Genomic DNA, 20,937 nt, shown 5'->3' with positions numbered 1-20,937 from the left:
CTCCTGATGTACTATTTGATCTAGTGGCACTGGTTTTCTTACTGTACTCTGAACAAAACAATAGAATGCTCTCCTTTCTCATCTCCACTTCCCAGGCTTTCTTCAGCTAAAATCTCATCTTCTCTAAGAAACCTTTTCTAATCCCTCTTAATTCTAGTACCTTTCCTCAGCTGATTATTAGCTCTTTAGCTAGCAGATAGCTTGTTTGTACACAGTTGTTTGTATGCTGTCTCTCCCACTAGACTGAGAGCTTAAGGGCCTTTATTGCTTTTCTTTGTGTGCTCAGTGCTTAGTACAGTGTCTTTCACATGGGAGAAACTCAATGTTTACTGTACTTCTGACTGGATTCTTAGGATTAGTACTTTTTGTGTACGTTCCTAAATTCTGGACAGTTTTCTTCTATTATTTCTTGCATTATGTATGGTGTTATGGTTTTTTGACTTGTGTTCTTCTGAGAGACCTATAGTCCTTTATATATTCTATCTTTGAGATCAATGTGTTGTATGGAGATCATGCTTTCTTTTAATGTTATTGCTCTTTGCTTTTCTTCTTCAGATTGTCCTTTCACTGTCCTGTATTTGCATTCCCAGTTTTCCTCTTTTTTGTTTCTTTGGTGAGACTTGCCACTGTGGTTTAAGTAATTCTACTAATTATTTCTGCTCTCACCATTCTTGTTTTTCCTCTAAATTCAGGAATACCCTTCTATAGCTCCATGTTCTCTTGGAATCCACAGGGACCTCTGCCCCATCAGCTGTTGATTCATTTTCCTTCAATACTTATTCATAGATGCCTGAACCCTTCTACTTGGTCTGGAGATCATATTTCCTTCCCTATTGGTTTATCTGCTTATGCTCAGCTTCTTTGAGTTTTCTTCTTCCTGAGATCTTTGGTAATTTCAGAGTTTTTTTCCTCCTTATTTCCCCCTATTTCTCATTTTTAAATTCCCTCCCCTATGATGATGGTTTCCCTACAGGATGGATTTCAAAATGTCTCAGTCTTCTCCCAGACTGGACAATTCATACCTCACCAGGTTGTCTCTTCCCCATAGACTTCTGGGAGAATAGAACTAGCCCCAGCTGAATGCTGGGCTCTTTCCCTTAGGCATGGTGGAGTGCCATCTAGCTCTGCCCCCCCCCCACACTTCCTGACCCCCTCAGTCAATAAACACATTTATTAAGTACCTATTATGTGCCAGGCACTGTGTTAAGTTACGGGTAAATGGAGGCAAAAAGGTATAAGATAGTCCCTGACCTCAAGAGGTTCACAATCTAATGGTGGAAGATAACACATAAAAAAGAAGCTGAAAAGTGTGTGTATGGGAGTATCCAACAAGGGAACATGATAAACTCCAGAAGCCAGGGTAGGAAATGATCAGAAATGTTAGTTATACAGAGTTAAATTCATCTTTCAGAATGATGAGTTTCTGGAGATCATAAAACCCAGGAGACCAGCTGGGTCAGAAATCATGAGGTGAATTCCCTGGGTGCCCTCCTTAAATGCCAGAAGACCTAAGAGCTCTTCAACCTCCTTGACCTCCAATCAAAGGAATGGAAGAAACCCAGGGGCATGGGGTGCTGAGGAGGTATGAGTTTCTGAGTTGATTTCAAGTTGAAAAATTATTTATTTACAGAGGATTATGAAACCTAGATCACCCAGGTGGGAATTCGTTCCTAAATTCTCTGGTCTAGTAGTGGTCCAGAACCCACCACATTGTTATTGCAGACTGAGAAATTTTCTGCCATTTGTAATTTGGATCTTCTTCACATTGGGGCTTCATGAGGGGCAAAGTTGAGTTCTGTTGCAAAAGTAGGCACATGTTCTGTCTATCCTACTCTGTCCCCTCTGTTGCTCTGTTCTATGGCTAAGCTCTGTTTTAGCAAAAAGTGCTGTCACAGAGCTATGCCATCCCAGCCTGAGCAAATTTCTACAGTTTGGACCTCTAGGCATCAGGAGAAGGGAGGGTGGGGGGGAAGGTTGCTGTAGAGTTGAGTTCTGCTGTAAGCTTGTGGGCCGGAAGGTGGATGGTGGATTAGGGGCCTCCAGGTGAGCATGTACTAGTGTTTAGGGATTATTCATCTTCTCTGATGTTAGTTTATCAAAATTTTTACCTTTTTGGGGGGTTCTTGGTATCTAGATTGGGGAGAGAACGGAAGGTGCTTTATCTTTCACACATATTTCCTATTTTGAAAAAGTTTGAGAGCTCGTGAGGTTTAAGAAAATATCTCATCCTCCATCATCTTGTGGGTCAGGTGACCCAGATGTCTGACCTGCAGGCTCTCAAGGCTCCCAAAGTGGTCTGATCCTGGACAAAGTCTGATCAATGCCCTCCTGGTCTAAACTCTTCAAGTTTCTCATCTGGGTTTGGATCTGAACAACACAGCATGGGTGTGGAATGTTGCATTTATTTCAGGATTTTTTTTAATTCACTGATCTATTTTATCCACTAATCCAGCTATTCTTCAAAGTAGTAATCGCTGAAATTATTCAGTACTGGTTATACAATAGGAAATTCCATCAATTAGCTGAAAGGTAAAGAAATAGCTAAAAGGTACAGAAGCAACTAAACATATTAATATAACTGTCCAATAAAGCCAAAGACCCGAACTACTGGAGTATAATGACTCCTTATTCTACAAAAACTTTTGGGAAAACTGGAAAGGAGCTGGATACAAATTAGATTTAATCCAACATCAAGGGACACATATTACAATAAATGCCAAATGGACATATGACCCAGATATAAAAAGTCCCAACACAAATTAGAGAAGGAAGAAAATGTTTTTTGCATTGCCTTTATGGATGGGGAAGGACCAAACAAGAGGGAGAGAGGAATATAGAAGATAAAACGGGCAATTTTAATTGCTAAAAATAGAAAAAATTTTTGCACAAGCCAATCAATATAGTTAAAATTAGAAGGGAAACAATTGACTGGGAGGAAAAGCCTTTGCAGCAACTTTCTCTGATAAAGGTCTGATATCCAAGATTTATAAGGAAGTGATTCATATATAAGAATGTCAGCCATATCCTAACATAAATAGTGAATGGATATGAACAGACAGTTTTCCAAAGTAAAGATCCAAGCTTTCAGTAGCCATATAAAAAAATGTTCCAAATCATTAATCATTTTACAAGTGGAAATAAATACAACTGTAAGGAAGAAAAAAAAAAGGAAATTACAAGTTTTGGAAGGACTGTGAAGATGGGTACTGTTACACAGTTGGTGGAGCCGTGAATTGGTCCAGCCACTTTGGAAAGCAATTTGGAAAGAATCCCAAAGTCATTAGGTTGTGCTTACTATGCAGTACCTATAGGCCTATACCCCAAAAAGATCAGAGGAAGAGGAAAAGGACCCATATGTACAAAAATATTAATTGTGGGAAATAATTAAATGCAAAGGCAGCACCCATCAATTGGGAAGTGGCTGAAAAATTTATAGTATATGAATATAATGGAATATTATTACATCATTGAAAAAAGATGGTTTCAGAGAAACCTGGAAAAACATACAAACTGATGCAAAATGAAATTTAAAACAACTTATACACTAAACAACACTGTAAAGAAAAATAACTCTGGAAGCTGTATAAGATAATATATGTAAAGTGCCTTGCGAATCTCATTGCACTATATAAATCAGCTATTGCCAGAGACTGAAGGGAAAGATGAAATGAGAGATATTCTCTTTTGTTTCAAAATAAAAATTTATTATTCTTTTTGTTTGTTTGTTTTTTGACAGGGCAATTGGGATTAGGTGACTTGCCCAAGGTCACACAGCTAGTAAGTGTGTCAAGTGTCTGAGGCCGGATTTGAACTCAGGTCCTCCTGACTCCAGGGCCGGTGCTCTACTCACTGCGCCACCTAGCTGCCCCCAAAATTTATTATTCTTTATTCCAGGTTCTATTTGGTTTGTACAACAGAAACTCCTGTTTTGAGATTATATATGTATAAGCATATATATATATATACATATATATATACACATATGTGACAAAGAATATGTATATTATGATAGAAATAGAAACAAAGAATGAGAGAAACAACAACAAAAATATAAATTGTCAGCCAGAATGTTGTACTGTAATCTATTAAAAAATCTAGGGGAAAGACTCCAGTGCTTTGGTTAAATACTGTATGTATGTATGTACATATGTAAAGTAAAGGCAAATAATGAGGATTGAAGGAGTTGTGATCCACATTGATATATCCTTCAAAGACTCTTTTTTGTAAGTACTTTTTTATTACATAGCTGATCCACGAAAGAATCTACCCTCAGTAGTGTGGATATACTGTAAGAAAGGGAGTTCTAGATCTCTACTCCCCAAATCAGCTATTTTAGCTCATTATCAGCCCCAAAAGAAACACTGACAATTTTAACAGCTTTCATTTTTCTGTACTAATGATATCCAACTTTCAAAAATCATTCAGTATACTTTCATGTCTAATTAGCTGAAAGATACACGCTAATGCCATGCTAGGTCATCTTAAGAGGCTATTTAATGCTTTGATTCAGCAATACCACTACCAGGTCTGTAAATCAAAGAGATCATCAAAAAAGGTAAAAGAACCAAAAGTATTTGAAGCAGCTCTTTTTGTGATAGGAAAGAAGCAGAAGTTAGGGGATGCCCATCAATTGGCGAACGGCTAAACAAGTTGTGGTATATTAATGTAATGGAATACTATTGTGCTATAAGAAATGAAGAGCAGGCAGACTTTGGAAAAACCTGGAAAGAATTACATAAACTGATGCAAAGCGAAGTGAGCAGACCCAGAAGAACACTGTATACAGTAATATGTGTGATGATCAACTATGATTAACTTAGCTCTTCTCAGCAATACAATGATCCAAGACAATTACAAAAGATTCATGATGAAAAATGCTATCCACATCCAGAGAAAGAACTGATGGACTCTGAATGCAGATCAAAGCATACTATTTTCACTATATTTTTTCCATGGTTTTTTTTTTCCTTTGGTAAACTGTAATTTTTTTTGAAAACTGTTTCTTCTTTCATAACATAACTAATATTGAAATAGGTCTTACATGATTGCATATATACAGCCTGTATCAAATTCCCTATGGTCTTAGGGAGGGGAGAGGGAAGAAAGGGAGGGAGAAAATTTAGAACTCAAAATTTTATAAAAAATAAATGTAAAAAATTGTCTTTACATGTAATCAGAAAAAATAAAATACTATTAAAAATAGGTTATTTAAATGTTCTTCTATGGCCACAGTTTACACTCCTAATTCTTACCAGTCAAGTTTTGTGAAATGCCATTAGGCAAAAAAAAGCAACTAAATGAAAGATTGTAGATGGCTGAGATTCATACCACTGCTGGGAAAATCATATATTACTGTTTACTTATAGTCCAGTATACTACACGGATATTACCAATTTAACATGTCTCACCACAAGTAATTAAATTTTCTATTGAAATGATTTCCCTAAATGAACACAATTCCAAATTTATAAACAAAACAGTGGGACAATTTAATTCACTCCAAATTAATTCACTTTGCATATAATTTTGTCAGAATACTCCTTTGTACTGAGACAACATTTCAGCAAGATTATTTATAAAGTGAATGGTTTCTGTTTTCCTCTGGCATGGAACAGAGCCTCAGCTCTTAAATGCTATGGGCCAACAGACCACCAACTCAGGCTAGTGGTGCAACCAAGTTGGAAAGATTTCAATTACGAGCCCAGTGATCAACCGACTATACCTGAGGTCTAAGGAACAGCTTAACATAAGAGAGGCTCATGATCAGATATTTGGACACCACATAATTAGTTATTTTGGCCAGAGCAATCAATAAATCCTCTACTAAGGAGGGATTTGGCTTGGCTTGTAACAAAAGGGGGCATACCTAAATGAATAAAGTCATGTATCCTTGAATATTACTGAATAATAAATGGTTGCTTACTTTGTAAAGCAAAGATTATCTATATAGTCCTCATGGCACTTTCTAGTCATCTCCTCATCATGCCGCTGGCACTAAAGAATTCATCTTCCTCTCCCTTCACCACCATAATCTTGAACTCTACTCCTGGGTGCCCCTGCTCTAGAAGGAGAGTTTTCAACCTATCTTTCCCAGAACCAGGCCTCCATGCCAAATCCCAGCCATCTCAAACCACCCTGTACTCTCCCCCTCCTTAATTAGAATGTAAGCTCAGTTCCAGGATGAAAAAAGAACTAAGCCTACAGGGCAACTTTGGCTCATAAATATGTTTTTTGTTTGGTTCTAAAGGATAAAATAAACCAATTCAAAGTTGTTCACTCAATTAATCCAAGATTTATTGAAGACCCATTGCATGTGAGACACTAAACTGCATGCTGTATCCTAAGATGAGCAAGAAGCATACTGACGGTATCTTCTAATTCTCCCTGTTACGTCAACTTTGAGGGAAAAACCAAAACCCCCACAGGAATTCTCGCACGGAAAGCAGGTCAATCCGTAGCTAAGGCAGCTGTTTGCTTGTGGTCGAATGCTACGTCACTAGGTTAAACAAACCTTTTACTACAAGCGTATCTGACAATACCATCGACATAAGTTAGGGAGCAAACAGAAAAGGGATTGACATCTGCAAGAATTTGCTTTCGTTTTCACTTCGGATAGAGCCGTACAGGGTAGATGCAAACTCCTGTACTACGGTAACACAGCAACTTTAAAAGTGGTACAGACCAAAAGTATAAATGGAGAATTAATCGCTGAGGGCCCCTTCCTTCCCGTCTCCAATCGACCGTGGAAACCCAACGGATCTGGAGTCAGACCCATCGCCTACTAGCAGCGAGACCTTGGGTTAGTCACTCGGTCTATTCATGGGGGAAATAACAGTAATTGAACTACTCGCCTCATAGGTTTTAGCATCTTTTCCATATTTTAACCAGAAACCACTGAATTAATAGTAACACGAAGAATAAAAATAACTTGTTCTAATAAGTTTAAAATAAATGTCAAAATGAAAAGATTCTGCTTACTTCAAACATGTCTGATTCCAATGGTATTATGGCGTACTGCCACTGGCATTGGAAAAGGCACTGGATTATCAGTCAGAAGCCTTCAGTCCAAATTGGGCTCCGCTTCCCACATGGGATACTGGGCAAGTCATTTCAAGGTCTCAACAGTACTGATCTGTTACAATTCTCTTCCTTTCTGTCCTCGCAGTCTCTTCTGATAGCTCTTCTTCCATGGGTGTGCACAAAGGCTTTGTCCTGGGCAATCTTTCTCTTTCTGCTCCGTCCCATCTCACTAAATGATCTCATTAACCTCCAAAGGATCCCCTATCTCCACGGAGATGATTCCCAGACCTATGTCTTCATCGCCGCTGTCTCTCCTCAGCTACAAGCCCCCATCACCAACTGCCTCTTGGATACGCTCAACTTCACACTCTTACTCACCCCCAATATAGCCGGTCCATCGCCAAATCTCGTCACTTCTACCTTCATGCCGTCTCTGGCGCGTGTTTCCTTACCATTCACATCAGCCACTGCTCTAGTTCAGGCCCTCATTACTTCTTACCCTGGACTATTCCAAGAGCTCTCTGGTTGGTCTCTCTGCCTTTATCAAGTCTCTCCCCCTCCAATGGCAGCCTATTACATCCAGGATTAAATATAAACTTGTCTGTTTAGCATCTAAAGTGGTTCATCATCCGGCCCTTCTCACAGTTCCAGACTTCTTTCACTTCACTCCCCTCTCCAGGAACTCTACAGTCCAGTTGATGCTCCTTGTACATGGCACTCCAGCTTCCATCTTTGGGCCTTTCCCCCATGCCTGGCACGCTCTGCCTCTACATCCAAATTCCCCTGACTTCTTTTCCCAAGGCTCAGATCAAGTCCTTTGTTCCGCAGGAAGCCTTTCCTTCCCTAACCGCAGCTCCTAGTACCTTCTGTTCTCAAATTACCTTCCATCTCCTCTGTATATGTATGTGTGTGTATGTGCATGCACACGCACATACACACATACACACATATATACGTATCTAGTTGTTTAAATGTTTTACCCATCAGAATGCCAGTTTTATAACTATGATTCTAAAATCCAATGTCAAATACCTAATATAACAATGTCAGAATCATAAGTATTAACACTGATAGTACACTGATGCCAATATGAATGATGATATGTGAATCTTACCCTAGCCAAAATTACAGCAGTAAATAAATAAGTTCTATGGTACCAAAAGATCTCCCTTGCCCTTCAAGGGATTAAAATCAAGACATATAGAGATGAATAAGTTGAATGTTGTTTTCTATACATAAATTCTTTTTTTTTATTTCTTGGAAACAGGTTTCCTATTTTTTAAAAATTGAAGTTCTACACTCCAATAAGATAACAAAGACTTAGTATTCAAATATCTCACATTTACAGGTTAATTTTTAAAAAATCAATAGAATTATTCAAACTGATATCAACTAGATATTTACTTAGGCAGATTTCTGAGTTACAATTAATATCTAGTTGTTAGCAATTTTGAAACTGCTTTATGTTTTATATTCACTTAAGAACTTAAAGTTTTATGAATTAATCTGTCAAGACCAGCATAAAATTAAAAGATAAGTAACAATCACATAACTTGAATTAGTAATTAAAACTATAAAGTTTCTAGCCAATAAAACAGATAAAAGCATTTTAGGAAAATTACAAAGCTCTCACTTGTTGACCATCTTGATAGCTGTCTATATTTAATGTCTGTGTAGCCATCATGGTTAATGAAGCTTTTATTATAAGGCATCAAATCATCTTAAATCAAAAGCAACTGTATTCTGGAAAAAAAAAACAAACACAAAGATATTAGTTAATAGTAGTTTTAGAAATGATTCCTTAGTCCCCACCCAGACGACTCACAATATAAAAACAAATATACTTTATCTGTCAGTAGTCGGAGGAGACCAGTTATAATATTATTCTTAAAGTCAGTGACTTGCAACTTGTTTATAGAATAAATTTCTATAGAATCAGGGTTCTATATTTGTATTTATTTTTGTATGCTTCTAAAGAGGCTGATGTTACTGCCAAGTACTCTGAGTAGTTTAGCTATTGCTACCCAGAGAGACTATGAGAATTTTTTATTTCTGTGAGAAACTCTGCTGTCTTTGGCAGGAAAATGGAAAGCACCTGAAAAAAACTGTTGTAAGCAATTATCCACTTATGTGCGACTTCTTACTGAGAATATCGCCATGTCCCCAAAGGCCTCCTTCCTATGCATCAACGAGTTATTTTGTATACTCTCGTTTATCTACCAAGTCTGTATGCATTCATCAATTTTTTAATTTTTTGCCTCTCGTTTTATTTTTCATTATCAAAAGATTTTAAGTCCTTCACTTATATGCAGTAAGGATGAAGAGTTCGCCTAGTGGTCATATGAACAAGATGGTGTTCTAGATACCCCCACTAATTCTCAGAACCCAGCCTAAAAGGAATTATACATGTGATGAAGCAATTATAGGACAAAGAGAACCCCAACAAGGGAAAATCCTCATAAATTAGCAAAGGAGAATGGATCACTTTCCCAGGAAGGCTATTAAGAGCAGGGATCAACTTAATCATCTCACCCACTTCCATGAATTCAAAGACGGTTTCTATACACACAACTCCCAGATCAGTCCTAGCTCCCTTGAACTACAGACCTCCATCACCGGCTGCCTTTGGAATGTTGTGAGCTAGATATTCCACAGGCATTTTAATCACATGTCCAAAACAAAACTGCTTTCCCCCAGATGGTCCTCTCCTCTCAATTTGCCTGTTATTGTCAAGGGCACCTGCACGCTCCTGGTCAGCTACACTCAACTCCCAACTCTCTCTCACCGCTCATATCCAACCCGTTGCCAAATCTTGTCATTTCTGCCTTCACACCATCTCTGGCATCTGTCTCCTTATCAGTCACATTTGCCGCTGCTCTAGTTCGGGTCCTCATTACTACTTCTTTTCTTTTTTTTGGAGGGGGAAAGGCAAGGTAATTGGGGTTAAGTGACTTGCCCAAGGTCACACAGCTCCCTCATTACTTCTTACCCTGGCCTATTCCAATAGCCCTCTGGTGGGTCTCTCTGCCTTTATCAAGTCTCTCCCACTCCAATCCCTTCAGCTCCCTTCAGCTCCCAAAATGGTTTTCTATGTAACATTCCACTCAATAAGCTCCAATGGCAGCCTATTACCTCCAGGATTAAATATAAACTCGTTTGTTTAGCATCTAAAGTTGTTCATCATCCGGCCCTTTTTACAGTTCCAGACTTCTTTCACTTCACTCCCCTCTCCAGGAGCTCTACAGTCCAGTGACACTACTTGATGCTCCTTGTACATGGCACTCCAGCTTCCATCTTTGGGCCTTTGCACTGGGGCCGTCCCCCGTGCCTGGAATGCTCTGCCTCCTTACCTCTACATCCAAACATCCCCGACTTCTTTTCCCAAGGCTCAGATCAAGTCCTGTCTTCTGCAGGAAACCTTTCCCTCCCCCTTCTCCAGCTCCTCGCACCTTCTATTTCCAGATTACTTTTCATTTTCTCTGTACAAATCTTACATGCATCGTTTAAATGGTGTCTTACCCATCAGAATGAGCTCCTTTAGGACGCAGATTATTTTTTTCTCTCTTTATTTCCACTTTGGTCTTAACACAGTGCCTGGGTCACAATTAAGTGCTTAACAAATGCTTGGTGACTATTTTATCTTGCTTTCTGGGACTTAAATTTCTTATAAAAAAAAGAAGTTGTTCTATACAAGTCAATCAATAAGCATTTATTAAGTGATTACTATTTGCCAGGCACTATGCTAAGGACTAGGGACACAAAGAAAGGCAAAAAACAGTCTCTGATGTAAAGGAGTTTACAATATGAGGGAGACAACACGCAAACAGCTATGTCCAATCAAGCCAAATGCAAAATAATCTGGAAATAACCAACAGATGAAAGGCACTATAAGTAAGAGGAATAGGAAAAGGCTTCCTGTAGTGGAATTTTAGCTGGGACTTGAAGGAAATGAGGGAAGCTAGTAGGCAGGGATGAGGAGGGAGATCACTCCAGGCATGGAGGACAACCAGTGAAAATGGCACAGTCGTGAAATAGAGTGTCTTTATCAAAGAGCAAGGAGGCTAGGGTCGCTGGATGAAAGAATATGGAGTGGGGATGGGAGGGAGTTGGGAGAATACGTAAGAAGGCTGTAAAAGTGGGGGATGGGGAGGCCCTAGGTTATGAAAGTCTTTGAACACCAGAGGATTTTGTATCTGATCTTGGAGATGACAGGGAGATACGGGAGTCTACTGAGTGGGGCATGACATGATCAGACCTGCATTTTAGAAAAATAACTTCTGCAGCCCAAGGGAGTATAGACTAGAGTGACAGACCAATCAGTAGGCTATTGCAATAGACAAGGAGCGAGAAAATAAGGGCCTATAGCAGAAGATACTGATACTGCCAGGCTAAGGTTCCTTTTAGTTTTATATCTATGTTTCTTATGATCCACTGTCAAGCACATAAGATACAACATCAGGAACATAAGCATTAATACTAATGCAACATTGATGCCAATATGAATGACAATGCCAGAATCTTACTCTAATGCAGACTACAACAGAAAATACATGCCCTAGTACCCAAAGTATCTGGTTTAATAAATTATTGTCAATTGACTAATTGACCAAAGCCAGTAAAACCTGAGACCATCAATGTGGGAGAATGTTGAAGCAACAGTGCAGTCTAGACTCAGCAGTGCAATCAAAAGAAAAGAAGGAAGAATCAGAAAGTGAGTGAAATGGAAATATAAAGGGAAAAGGCTGAAACATTGAAGATTTCAAAAGGAAGAAAACTCAACAAAAACCCAAAGCACAAATAAGTCAACAGAGAGGATCCTAAAACTAGAAGGAAGTATGAAGTCCAAATACTCAAGAGATTAGAAGGTCACTTTACAAATATTCTAAAACAAAGGAAAGTCAATTAATGTCTGATGAAACAGAATTCTCTGGAATCCTAAGAATGCATGGGATAGCAACAAGAAATTCCAAAATAGTGCAGAAGAGAAGTGAAAATTCTAAGAAATTTGGAAGGAACAAATGTCAGAATTCAAATAACAAAACAGAAAAAAAATAAGTCCATGATGCAAAGTTTCTGCAAAGAAATAACAACTTTGAAACACAGAAATACTTAGGTAAAGGAAAATCAGTCAGATGAGAAGCAAAAGGCAATTACATTAAGAGAAATGGACAATTTTGATTATATAAAATTTTAAAGTTTTTAGAAAAAATGAATACAGCTAAAATTAAGAGAGAAGAAAATGCAAAAAAATCCTTTGCAGCAAGTTTTTCTGATAAAGTTCTCATTTCTAAGACACATAAGGAACTAAACTACAAATTTATAAGACTAAAAGCCATTCCCCAACTGAAAAATGGTCAATGAGTACGAATAGGCAATTTTCAGAGGAAGAAATCTAAGTTATCCTTAGCCATATATTGTTTAAATGCTTTAAATAATTTAATGATTAGAGAAATACCAATTTAAATAACTCTGAGATTCTACCTCACATTTATCAGACTGTCTGAGGTGAAAAAAAAAAGGAAAATGAAAAATGCTGGAGGGAAATGTGGGAAAACAGGCACATTAATGCACTATTCTTAAAACTGTGACTTGGTTCAGCCATACTGGAAAGCAAATGAGAATCATACCCCAAAAGTTATTACATTGTGAATACCCTTTGACTCTCCACACTGCTAGTGGGTCTATACTCCAAACAGATGAAAGACCCATATGTACAAAAATATTCACAGCAGCTCTTTTCACTTTGGCAAAGAACTAGAAACTGAGAAAGCGTTCCTCAACCGTGGAACGGCTCAACAAGTAATGGAATATAATTGTGATGGAACGATACTGTGCTATGATGGGAATGGTTTCAAGGAAACCTGGGAAAACTTGTACAAATGGAAGCAAAATGGAGTGAGCAGAACCAGGAGAACAACAGCAACAACAATGGAAGAGACAACCACGAGAGACTTAGGAATTCTGATCAACTCAATGATCAATCACAATTCCAAAAGACTCGTGGTGAAACACGCCACGCACCTCCGGATTGAGAGGTAATTGCCTCAAAGTGTACAGTGAAGTCTATTTTTTTTGTAGTTATGCCGATGAAGTAATTTATTTTGCTTGGCTATGCACATTTGTAATGGATTCTGTTTTTCTAACTTTCTTGATGGGTGGGGTAAGAAGAAATTAAAAGGAAGAGAATCTGATAGTGAAAATAAAATAAAATTAAAGTTAAAAAAATGAAGATCATGAAGCAGAAGGAAAAAAGAACACATGATCCATATAAGCCAAAGCCACTGACCTCAAAGACAGGATTTATGAGACAACTTAAGGATCATAGGCACCCCAGAAGAATGTGACTATTTAAAACCAAATAAAAGAAAAAAGGAACCCCCAAACCAAAACTTAACACAATCATATAGGGGATAGTACAGTAAAAGTGCTAAGAACTTCTGAATTTAGAAAAAAATTAAGCACTAAGAATGAGAGAGTAAGGCCTCAACCCAAAGGAAGGAGGGAAGCCCACGGAAGAGCACTCCCATGAAGAAAAGGTGTATGCCCACAATAGGAGACATGAACTTTCCTCAGGAAAAATTCAATCAATTAACAATTATTCATGAAGTTCCTATGTGCCACGTACCATGGTACATGATGGGATACAAATACAATGGAACAATCTCAAGAAGCTTACATTCTAATAGAGGGGACAAGTAGGTCGCATATAATTATATACAGAATAAACATAATGTAGACAATTAAAAATTCATGTGGAAGGAAGAACTACATGGAAAGTGTTATATCTCCATGGACAATAATCCTACCTGAGGAGAAGGGAAACATGAGCTCTTAAGAAAATCTAGTAACCAGAAGGATAGGGTTTGGAGGTGGACCTGTATCTAGAGGGGAAGGAGAATGACAATGGAGAGGGGAGAAGGTAGAACTGAATCCCATGATTTGAAACACGGGATAATTTCTGACATCAGGTATTGCTTTGAACCACATTTTTACTTCCCTCACAAATTGAGATGTCTAAGAGTGAGGCACAGCAGAAAAAAAGGGGATGATGTGATAAGATATAGAAAGGCAATAACTAAGAAATTCATCTTCTAACAAGGAATTCAAGAGGGAACTCAAACCCAGTACCTTAAAAAGCTTTAACTCCATGAGGATCTCAAAAAGTTTAAAGAAATAATAAACCACAAATCAGAGCATAAAATTTCAGAAGAGAGAGGAAGAGAATCAATGGTAAAAAAAAAAATAAATTAAAAGAAGTCTTCTTAGAGAAAAAGCATAAATCATAAAAAAATACAACTTGGGGGAAGGGAAGAAAGGGGTGTTGAATTATTCACGTAAGGGAGGAAAGGGCAAAAAAAGAGTAAAACAACTACGTAAAAGGAGAAAAATGCAAATTAAGAAAAAACTGACACAACTGAAATTAGAGATTGAGAGAGGGTAAGAACCTATGCAGACTAGGCTTGCATTAAAGTCATTTAAGCAAAATTAATCATAAGGATAAAGTAATAAAAGTGAAAGTGGAAGGAATAAATTTTATTTCTATTTAAAACAGCAATAACAGAGGCACAAACGGAGGAAAATATAAACTTAACTTTCATGACTTTAAACATAAATGGACTAAATAAGCCAATAAAATAAAGAGTACAAAAAAAGAAACAACAACAACAAGAAAACATGTTCCCCCAGGCAAACCCCTTCAATGTCAACTACTTACATCTCACATCTTTGCCAGTTTGCTGCATGAGGTGAAACCTCAGTGTTTTGATTTGTATTTCTGTTATTTTTGGTGACTTGGCACACTCTTTCTTATGTTGTTTTTATTTTTGTTGTTCAGTCGTTTTTCAGTCATGTCCAATTCTTTGTGCCGCCCATTTTGGGGTTTTGTTGGCAAAAGTACCGAAGAGGTTTGCCATTTCCTTCTCTAGCTTATTTTACAGATGAGGAAATGGAAGTGACTGATCCAGGGTCACACAGATAGTAAGGCTGGATTTGAACTCAGGTCTTCCTGACTTCAGGCCCAGCACTCTATTGACTGAACCATTCAGCTGCCTATATGGTTGTTAACAGTTTGCAACTCTTCTTTTGAGAACGGTTTGTTCATATCCTGTAACTACTTATCAATTTTGGAATGAATTTTCATCAGAATATTTATCTGTCTTTCTATCTACATCAGCATATATACATACACAGGAAAATGTACATGCATATATTTGTTGTCTAAATATCTTGAACCCAACGTAAATCCAAGAGATTTTATATAAAGGAGTTTTCTAATTCAACTGCTTCCCTTCCTATCCTGAGTGATTTAATTTTGTTCATGCAAAAGCTTTTCAATTTCAGGTCATCAAGATAATTTCTTTTGTAATTGCTTCTGTCCCTTGCATTATTTCCTACCCATAGTCTAACAAGTTTATGATCTGCTTATTTTCTGTTTTATTGTATAATCTTTAATGTAAAGGCCACATATGTTCATTCTGAATTTATGAAATATGGTATAACATACTGGTTTAAACCTAATTCCTACTGAAATGCATCTCAGTTATCCTAGAAATTTTAATGAAATAGGGAGTTTTTTCCTAAATAACTTGTTTTCTGGCTTATCGAACCTTGGGTTATTAAATTCCATTAGTTTTGATTTTCCCTTGTCTAATCTGTTCCACTCGTAAATACTATTTTATATTATGGCTTCAAGTCTGGAAGGGCTATTTGTCAACACCTTTTTTTTTTCATGATTTCCCTTGAAATTCCAGATCTTTTGTTTCTTCAAATGAATTTATTATTGTTGTTAATGACAACAATAATAATATCATTTTAATGTTTGTAAAGTGCTTTAAAAATATTATCTCATTTTATCCTCACAAGAATCTTGAGACCTAGATGCTACTATCAGTCCCCGGCCTCGAGGAGCTTATATGCTCTCAGTAGAGACAGCATCCACATACAAGTATATACTAAATACATGCAAAATAAAAGCAAATTTCTTGGGGAGTAGGGATGGGGAAGCACCAGCAGCTGGAAAGAAATCAGGAAAAGGTTCATATAGAAAGTGGAACTTGGGCCAAACTTTGAAGTAAACTAAGGAAAAAGGGCAAAGTTGAGAACGAACTGCATTCCAGGGATAAGAAGAATCATTCACTGCAAAGGCAAAGAAGTGATAAATAAGTCATTGAGCATAAGGAGCAACAAGAAGGTCAATTTGGCTGTTCTGCAGAGGCATGGAGGAGAATAATGTGTAAGAAACCTGGAAGATAATAAAGGACTTTAAAATATCCAACAGGGGAATTTGTATTTGATCCTAAAGTTAATAGGGACAAGATGGTGGCATAAGCAGCAAATCACTGTTAACTCTCCCATATTCACCTCCAAACAACCATAAAATAGCACCCCAAAACAAATCCTGGAACAGGGGTGAAACAATCTTTAGCCCAAGAAACTTGGAAAATCAGCAAAAGGTCTGTTTCACTCGGGTAAAAGGACAGGAAGTGTCCCAGAAAGTCAGCAGGAAGCCTCACCTCAGCAAACCAGAGGGAAATCCTGAGCCCCAGTGAGGTGGAGTAGGCAAATGCCAACACCAGGACACCCCCATCTGCCTCCGCATAGCCAGGGGAATGGGCAGAATCCAGCTCCAAGAACCTCCATGAGCTTTAGCACAGCCCCAGGCAAACAGTCAACCTCCAGTGGCCAGACCTCCAGGTGCTTCAGCATAGCCCTGAGTAAAGAGGCAGTCTTCAGCAACCAGATCACCACATACTTCAGGGTAGCCCCAGGGAAATGCAGAAAACACACCACTGGCCTCGGCACACACCAAACACTAGCAGTAGGATCTTGGCTCAGTACCAGGTAAGCTGCCAGACCCCCAGGGCTTCAAGCAGTGCCAGCCACACCCCAACCCCACAGCACAACACCAGACATGAGGGTCCCCTGTGGGCCTCAAGGCAATATCACTGCAGCACCAGGTAAAGAGCCAGGTCTTGCAGTCTCCGGCATAAGAAGCCAGAGACAGTGCCCCCTCCACTACAGGAGCACAACTTAAATTTAAAAGAAAGAGAAAAGGTCAAAAAAGATGAGCAAAAAACAAGAAAAAGAGAATCTGGCCAAAAAAAGTTATTATGGTGACAGAGAAGATCAAGACACAAACTCAGAAGAGGACAACAATTGCAAAGCCTCAAAGAAAAACGAGGAGTGGTCTCAAGCCCAGAAAGAACTCATGGAAGAGCTCAAAAGGGAACTTAAAAATCATGTAAGAGAGGTAGAAGAAAAATCGGGAAAAGAAAAGAGACAATGCAAGAGAATTATGAAAAAAGAGTCAATGCTTGGAAAAAGAAAACAACTGCTTACAAAGTAGAACTGGCCAAATGAAAAAGGAGATACAAAAATCCACTGAAGAAAACAGCTCCCTAAAAATTACAATTGGCCAAATGGAAAAGGAAATACAAAAGCTAACTGAGGAAAACAACCTTAAAAGTTAGAACTGAGCAAGGGGAAGCTATTGGCTTTATGAGACATCAAGAATCAATCAAACAAATAGAATGAAAAAAAAAAGAAAATTGTAAAAAACCTCGTTGGAAAAAAGAACTGACATGGAAAACAGGTCCAGGAGGGCTAATGTCAGAATCATTGGACTACCTGAAAGCCATAATCGAAAGGAAGACCTGGACAGCATCTTTCAAGAAATTATCAGGGAAAACTGCCCTGACATCCCAGAACCAGAGGGCAAAATAGGCATTGAAAGAATACACCTACCACCTCAGGAAAGAGCTCTGAAAATAAAAACTCCAAGAAACATTATAGCCAAGTTTCAAAACTATCAGGTCAAGGAAAAAAAAATACTGCAAGTGGCCAGAAAGAAACAATTTTGGCAGATGAAAAGGATGGAACAGAAGGGGGAGGAACGTGAGGCAGGGAAACTAATCAGTAAGGTATTGTAATAGTCCGGACATGAAGTGATGGAGGCCTGTGCCATAGCGGTGGCAATGTCAGATGAGAGAAGGGAGTGATTATGAGAGATATTACGAAGGTAAAATCAACAGGCCTTTACTACAAATTGAATATGGAAGGAAGGAGGGAGGGAGACAGGGAAGGGGCGGGGGAGAGACAGACAAACATTGGGACAGTTAGGTAGTAGAGCACCAGCTCTAGAGTCAGGAGGACCTGAGTGCAAATACTTGGCAGGAATAGGAAAGGAGGGAGTGGTGTGGGGCAAAGATAATGAGTTCAGTTTGGGACATGTTGAGTTTAAACTGTCTCTAGGGTATCTAGTTGGAAATCTGAATCTGGAGGTTAGGAGAGAGATTAGGGCTGGATGGGTAGATTTCAGATCATCAGCACAGAGATGATAATTGAATTTATGGAACTGAGGAGATCACCAGGTAAAATAGTATAGAGGCAGAAGAGAAGAGGGCACCCAAAGTTGTGGGACACCCAAAGTTAGTGGGTATGATCTGGATGAAGTTCCAGCAAGTGAGACTGAGAAAGAACACCTAGACAGGGAGGTGAACACGGATAGAGAATTGTCATGAAAACTGAGAGAGACCAGAGTATCAAGAAGGCAGTTGATCATGTCAAAGGCCTCAGAGACATCAAGAAGGATGAGGCTTGTGAAAAAGCCATTAAATTTGGCCTTTAGGCAATTCTGGGCATAGGCAAAGCAGAGGAAGAAAAAGCCAGCATCATAAACTGGGGCCTAATCCAGTGACCCTCAGGCTTTAGACTGTTGGAGCAGCATGAGACAGAGCTGGTCCCCATGGCTCACCAACCAGGCAGACAGGACCAAGCAGTTTATGTTGTGTCCTTCCAAGAAGCATCAAGTCAATGTCCCAGGAACCTGCACTAGAGCCAAAGCAGGAGTCAAGACCAGGCAGTCTCAGCACAAGGGCACCATGAAAGAGGCCTTAAATTAATGCTCCTTTTGGAGCTACTGCAAAATAGAGGGAAGGAAAAGAGTCATAACCAATTGGACCCAGCAAGGGCATCATGTAGGAGGCCCAAGACCAGCAAAATCTAGGACATCCAATTGGAGACTATCATCTGGACACAGCAGAGGATGGAGGCAACTGCAGCAGCCAAGGAAAGGCCAAGACTAAAAATTACATTGAGCCACCAAGAGCCAGGCCCAGTGCCAGGGATTTTGGAAGAGGCTGGGGCCTAGTCCTAACCACTGGAATTCATTCATTACCTCCTGAAAGAAACCCCAAAGTGAAAGCATACACAAATGTCATAGCCAGGGAAATTTTGAACGGAGAAGGCACTAAGACAGAAGGCCTCATGTAAGAGATGGCACTTGAGCAGAATCTCAGGAAACCTAGGATTTTAAGGATAGAGGTGCTGAAGGTAAAAATAAGGAGAGAATATAAATCAACTTCTATAAAAGGTTCACTTATCTGTGGTGAAGGCAAGTCCTTAATTATCAACAAATCAACCACTTAAAAATGATGTAATAATGAGTTTATTTATGTAATTTTCTTCCAAGAACTGCTTTTACTGAATCCTAGAAATTTTGTTGACAAGAATCAAAGTAAAGCTCACTAGCTTACAGTAAGCAAACATCATCCTAGCTGGGCTTCCTGCCTGGTCTCCTACCTTCCTGAATGCCCTCTCTGGTCTCCATCCTCCCCAAAGATCTCCTGTTTGATCTCCCACCTCCCAGCCCATTGAGTACCAGGAAAGGGGCAATTCCATCAAGTCTCCAGTCTAGTCTTATGTCATTGCAGATGGTGAATAACAATGTTTCCTCAACTCCCGACACTAATCTTCTTGCCTGAACTGCCAAAGGCCCTGAGGAAAAACCTCTATGGACAATGAAAACCTCCTGGTCATACTCTCCCCATTCCAGAGATGATGAATCCCCTCCTCTATCCTTCATGTCCAGTCCTTTTTTCCCCATTCCCTTCAGCTCCTACCCCTACCCTTCATGTATTAATCTAAAGCTATCCACTCCTTCCACTGTGCTCCCTGGCATGCCTGCTCTGCATGCAACAAACTTGCTTTCAGTTTTTAATTTTTTCCCTTTCACACTCCATCTACTTTCTGGCTCTTGCTGAGACCTGACTTACTTCTCACACCAGCCTCCCCAGCATCCCTTTCCAGTACTGGCTGTACTTTCACTCATTCCCTCTAACTAGTCAAGATGGGGAAGCTGGGATTCTCCTTGCTCCCCACTGCCACTTCCAAGGTCCCCCTCTAGCACTATCATTTAGTAACCTCTCCTTCACTCGATTCACCCCTAGCATCTAATCAAAATCCTGGTAGCTGCTGTCTACCAATGTTCAGGACAGTCCCCTTCTTTCCTCAAAGAGTTCAGGGCCTGATGCACAGTCTCTCTCCTCCACAACTCCTGCCCCCACACTAAGGGACTTCAAAACACATACTGATATTCCTTTAAACACCCTAGATTCTCAACTTGCTCAATTCACAAAATCTACTCCTCTACTCTACCTCAGCTACACACAGAGAGCATATTCTTGATCTTGAAAACATCCAAAAATGCACCAAGTCCATGTTCACGAACTCTGAAATTCTCTCACCTGATCACAATTTATTTTCATTCCACTTCTCTGCCTTAAAACCTGAAACCCTGTTTTTCATCCATACTGTGACCTCCATTCTCTTGACCTTTCTGTTCTTTCCCAGGCCATCTCCCCCGCCACACTGTCCTCCCTTCACCATTTTGATCCCTTGGTGAACTAGTTTAACTCTACACTGTTCACGAGTTCCTTGCCCCTCGTTGTATCACTGATCATGCCCTGACAAGTCTCAGCCTTGGACCACTCTCTCCATCTGCCGTCTTTGTTCCCACACACATACTACTGAATGAAGCTGGAGAAAATAATGAAATCATGCTGACTGGGTCCATTACAAATCTGTGTTAAATAATCTCAACTGAATCCTTACTTACACAAAGTGACCCTCTGACACCTC

General features: G+C 39.2%; 1 protein-coding gene across 1 annotated transcript in view; it reads right to left on the bottom strand.

Annotated features, from left to right (window-relative positions):
• The window catches only part of PKNOX1 (PBX/knotted 1 homeobox 1), a 195,615-nt gene that overhangs the window by 98,077 nt on the left and 76,601 nt on the right, over window positions 1-20,937 (bottom strand). Inside the window, exon 3 of the mRNA XM_036744889.1 lies at window positions 8,654-8,763. Coding sequence (XP_036600784.1) covers window positions 8,654-8,704 — 51 coding nt within the window. The 5' untranslated portion in view covers window positions 8,705-8,763. The remainder of the gene's footprint in view (window positions 1-8,653; window positions 8,764-20,937) is intronic.

Source organism: Trichosurus vulpecula, chromosome 2, assembly GCF_011100635.1.
Source record: "Trichosurus vulpecula isolate mTriVul1 chromosome 2, mTriVul1.pri, whole genome shotgun sequence".
Taxonomy (NCBI): Eukaryota; Metazoa; Chordata; class Mammalia; order Diprotodontia; family Phalangeridae; genus Trichosurus; species Trichosurus vulpecula.
This window is presented reverse-complemented; position numbering and strand designations above follow the sequence as displayed.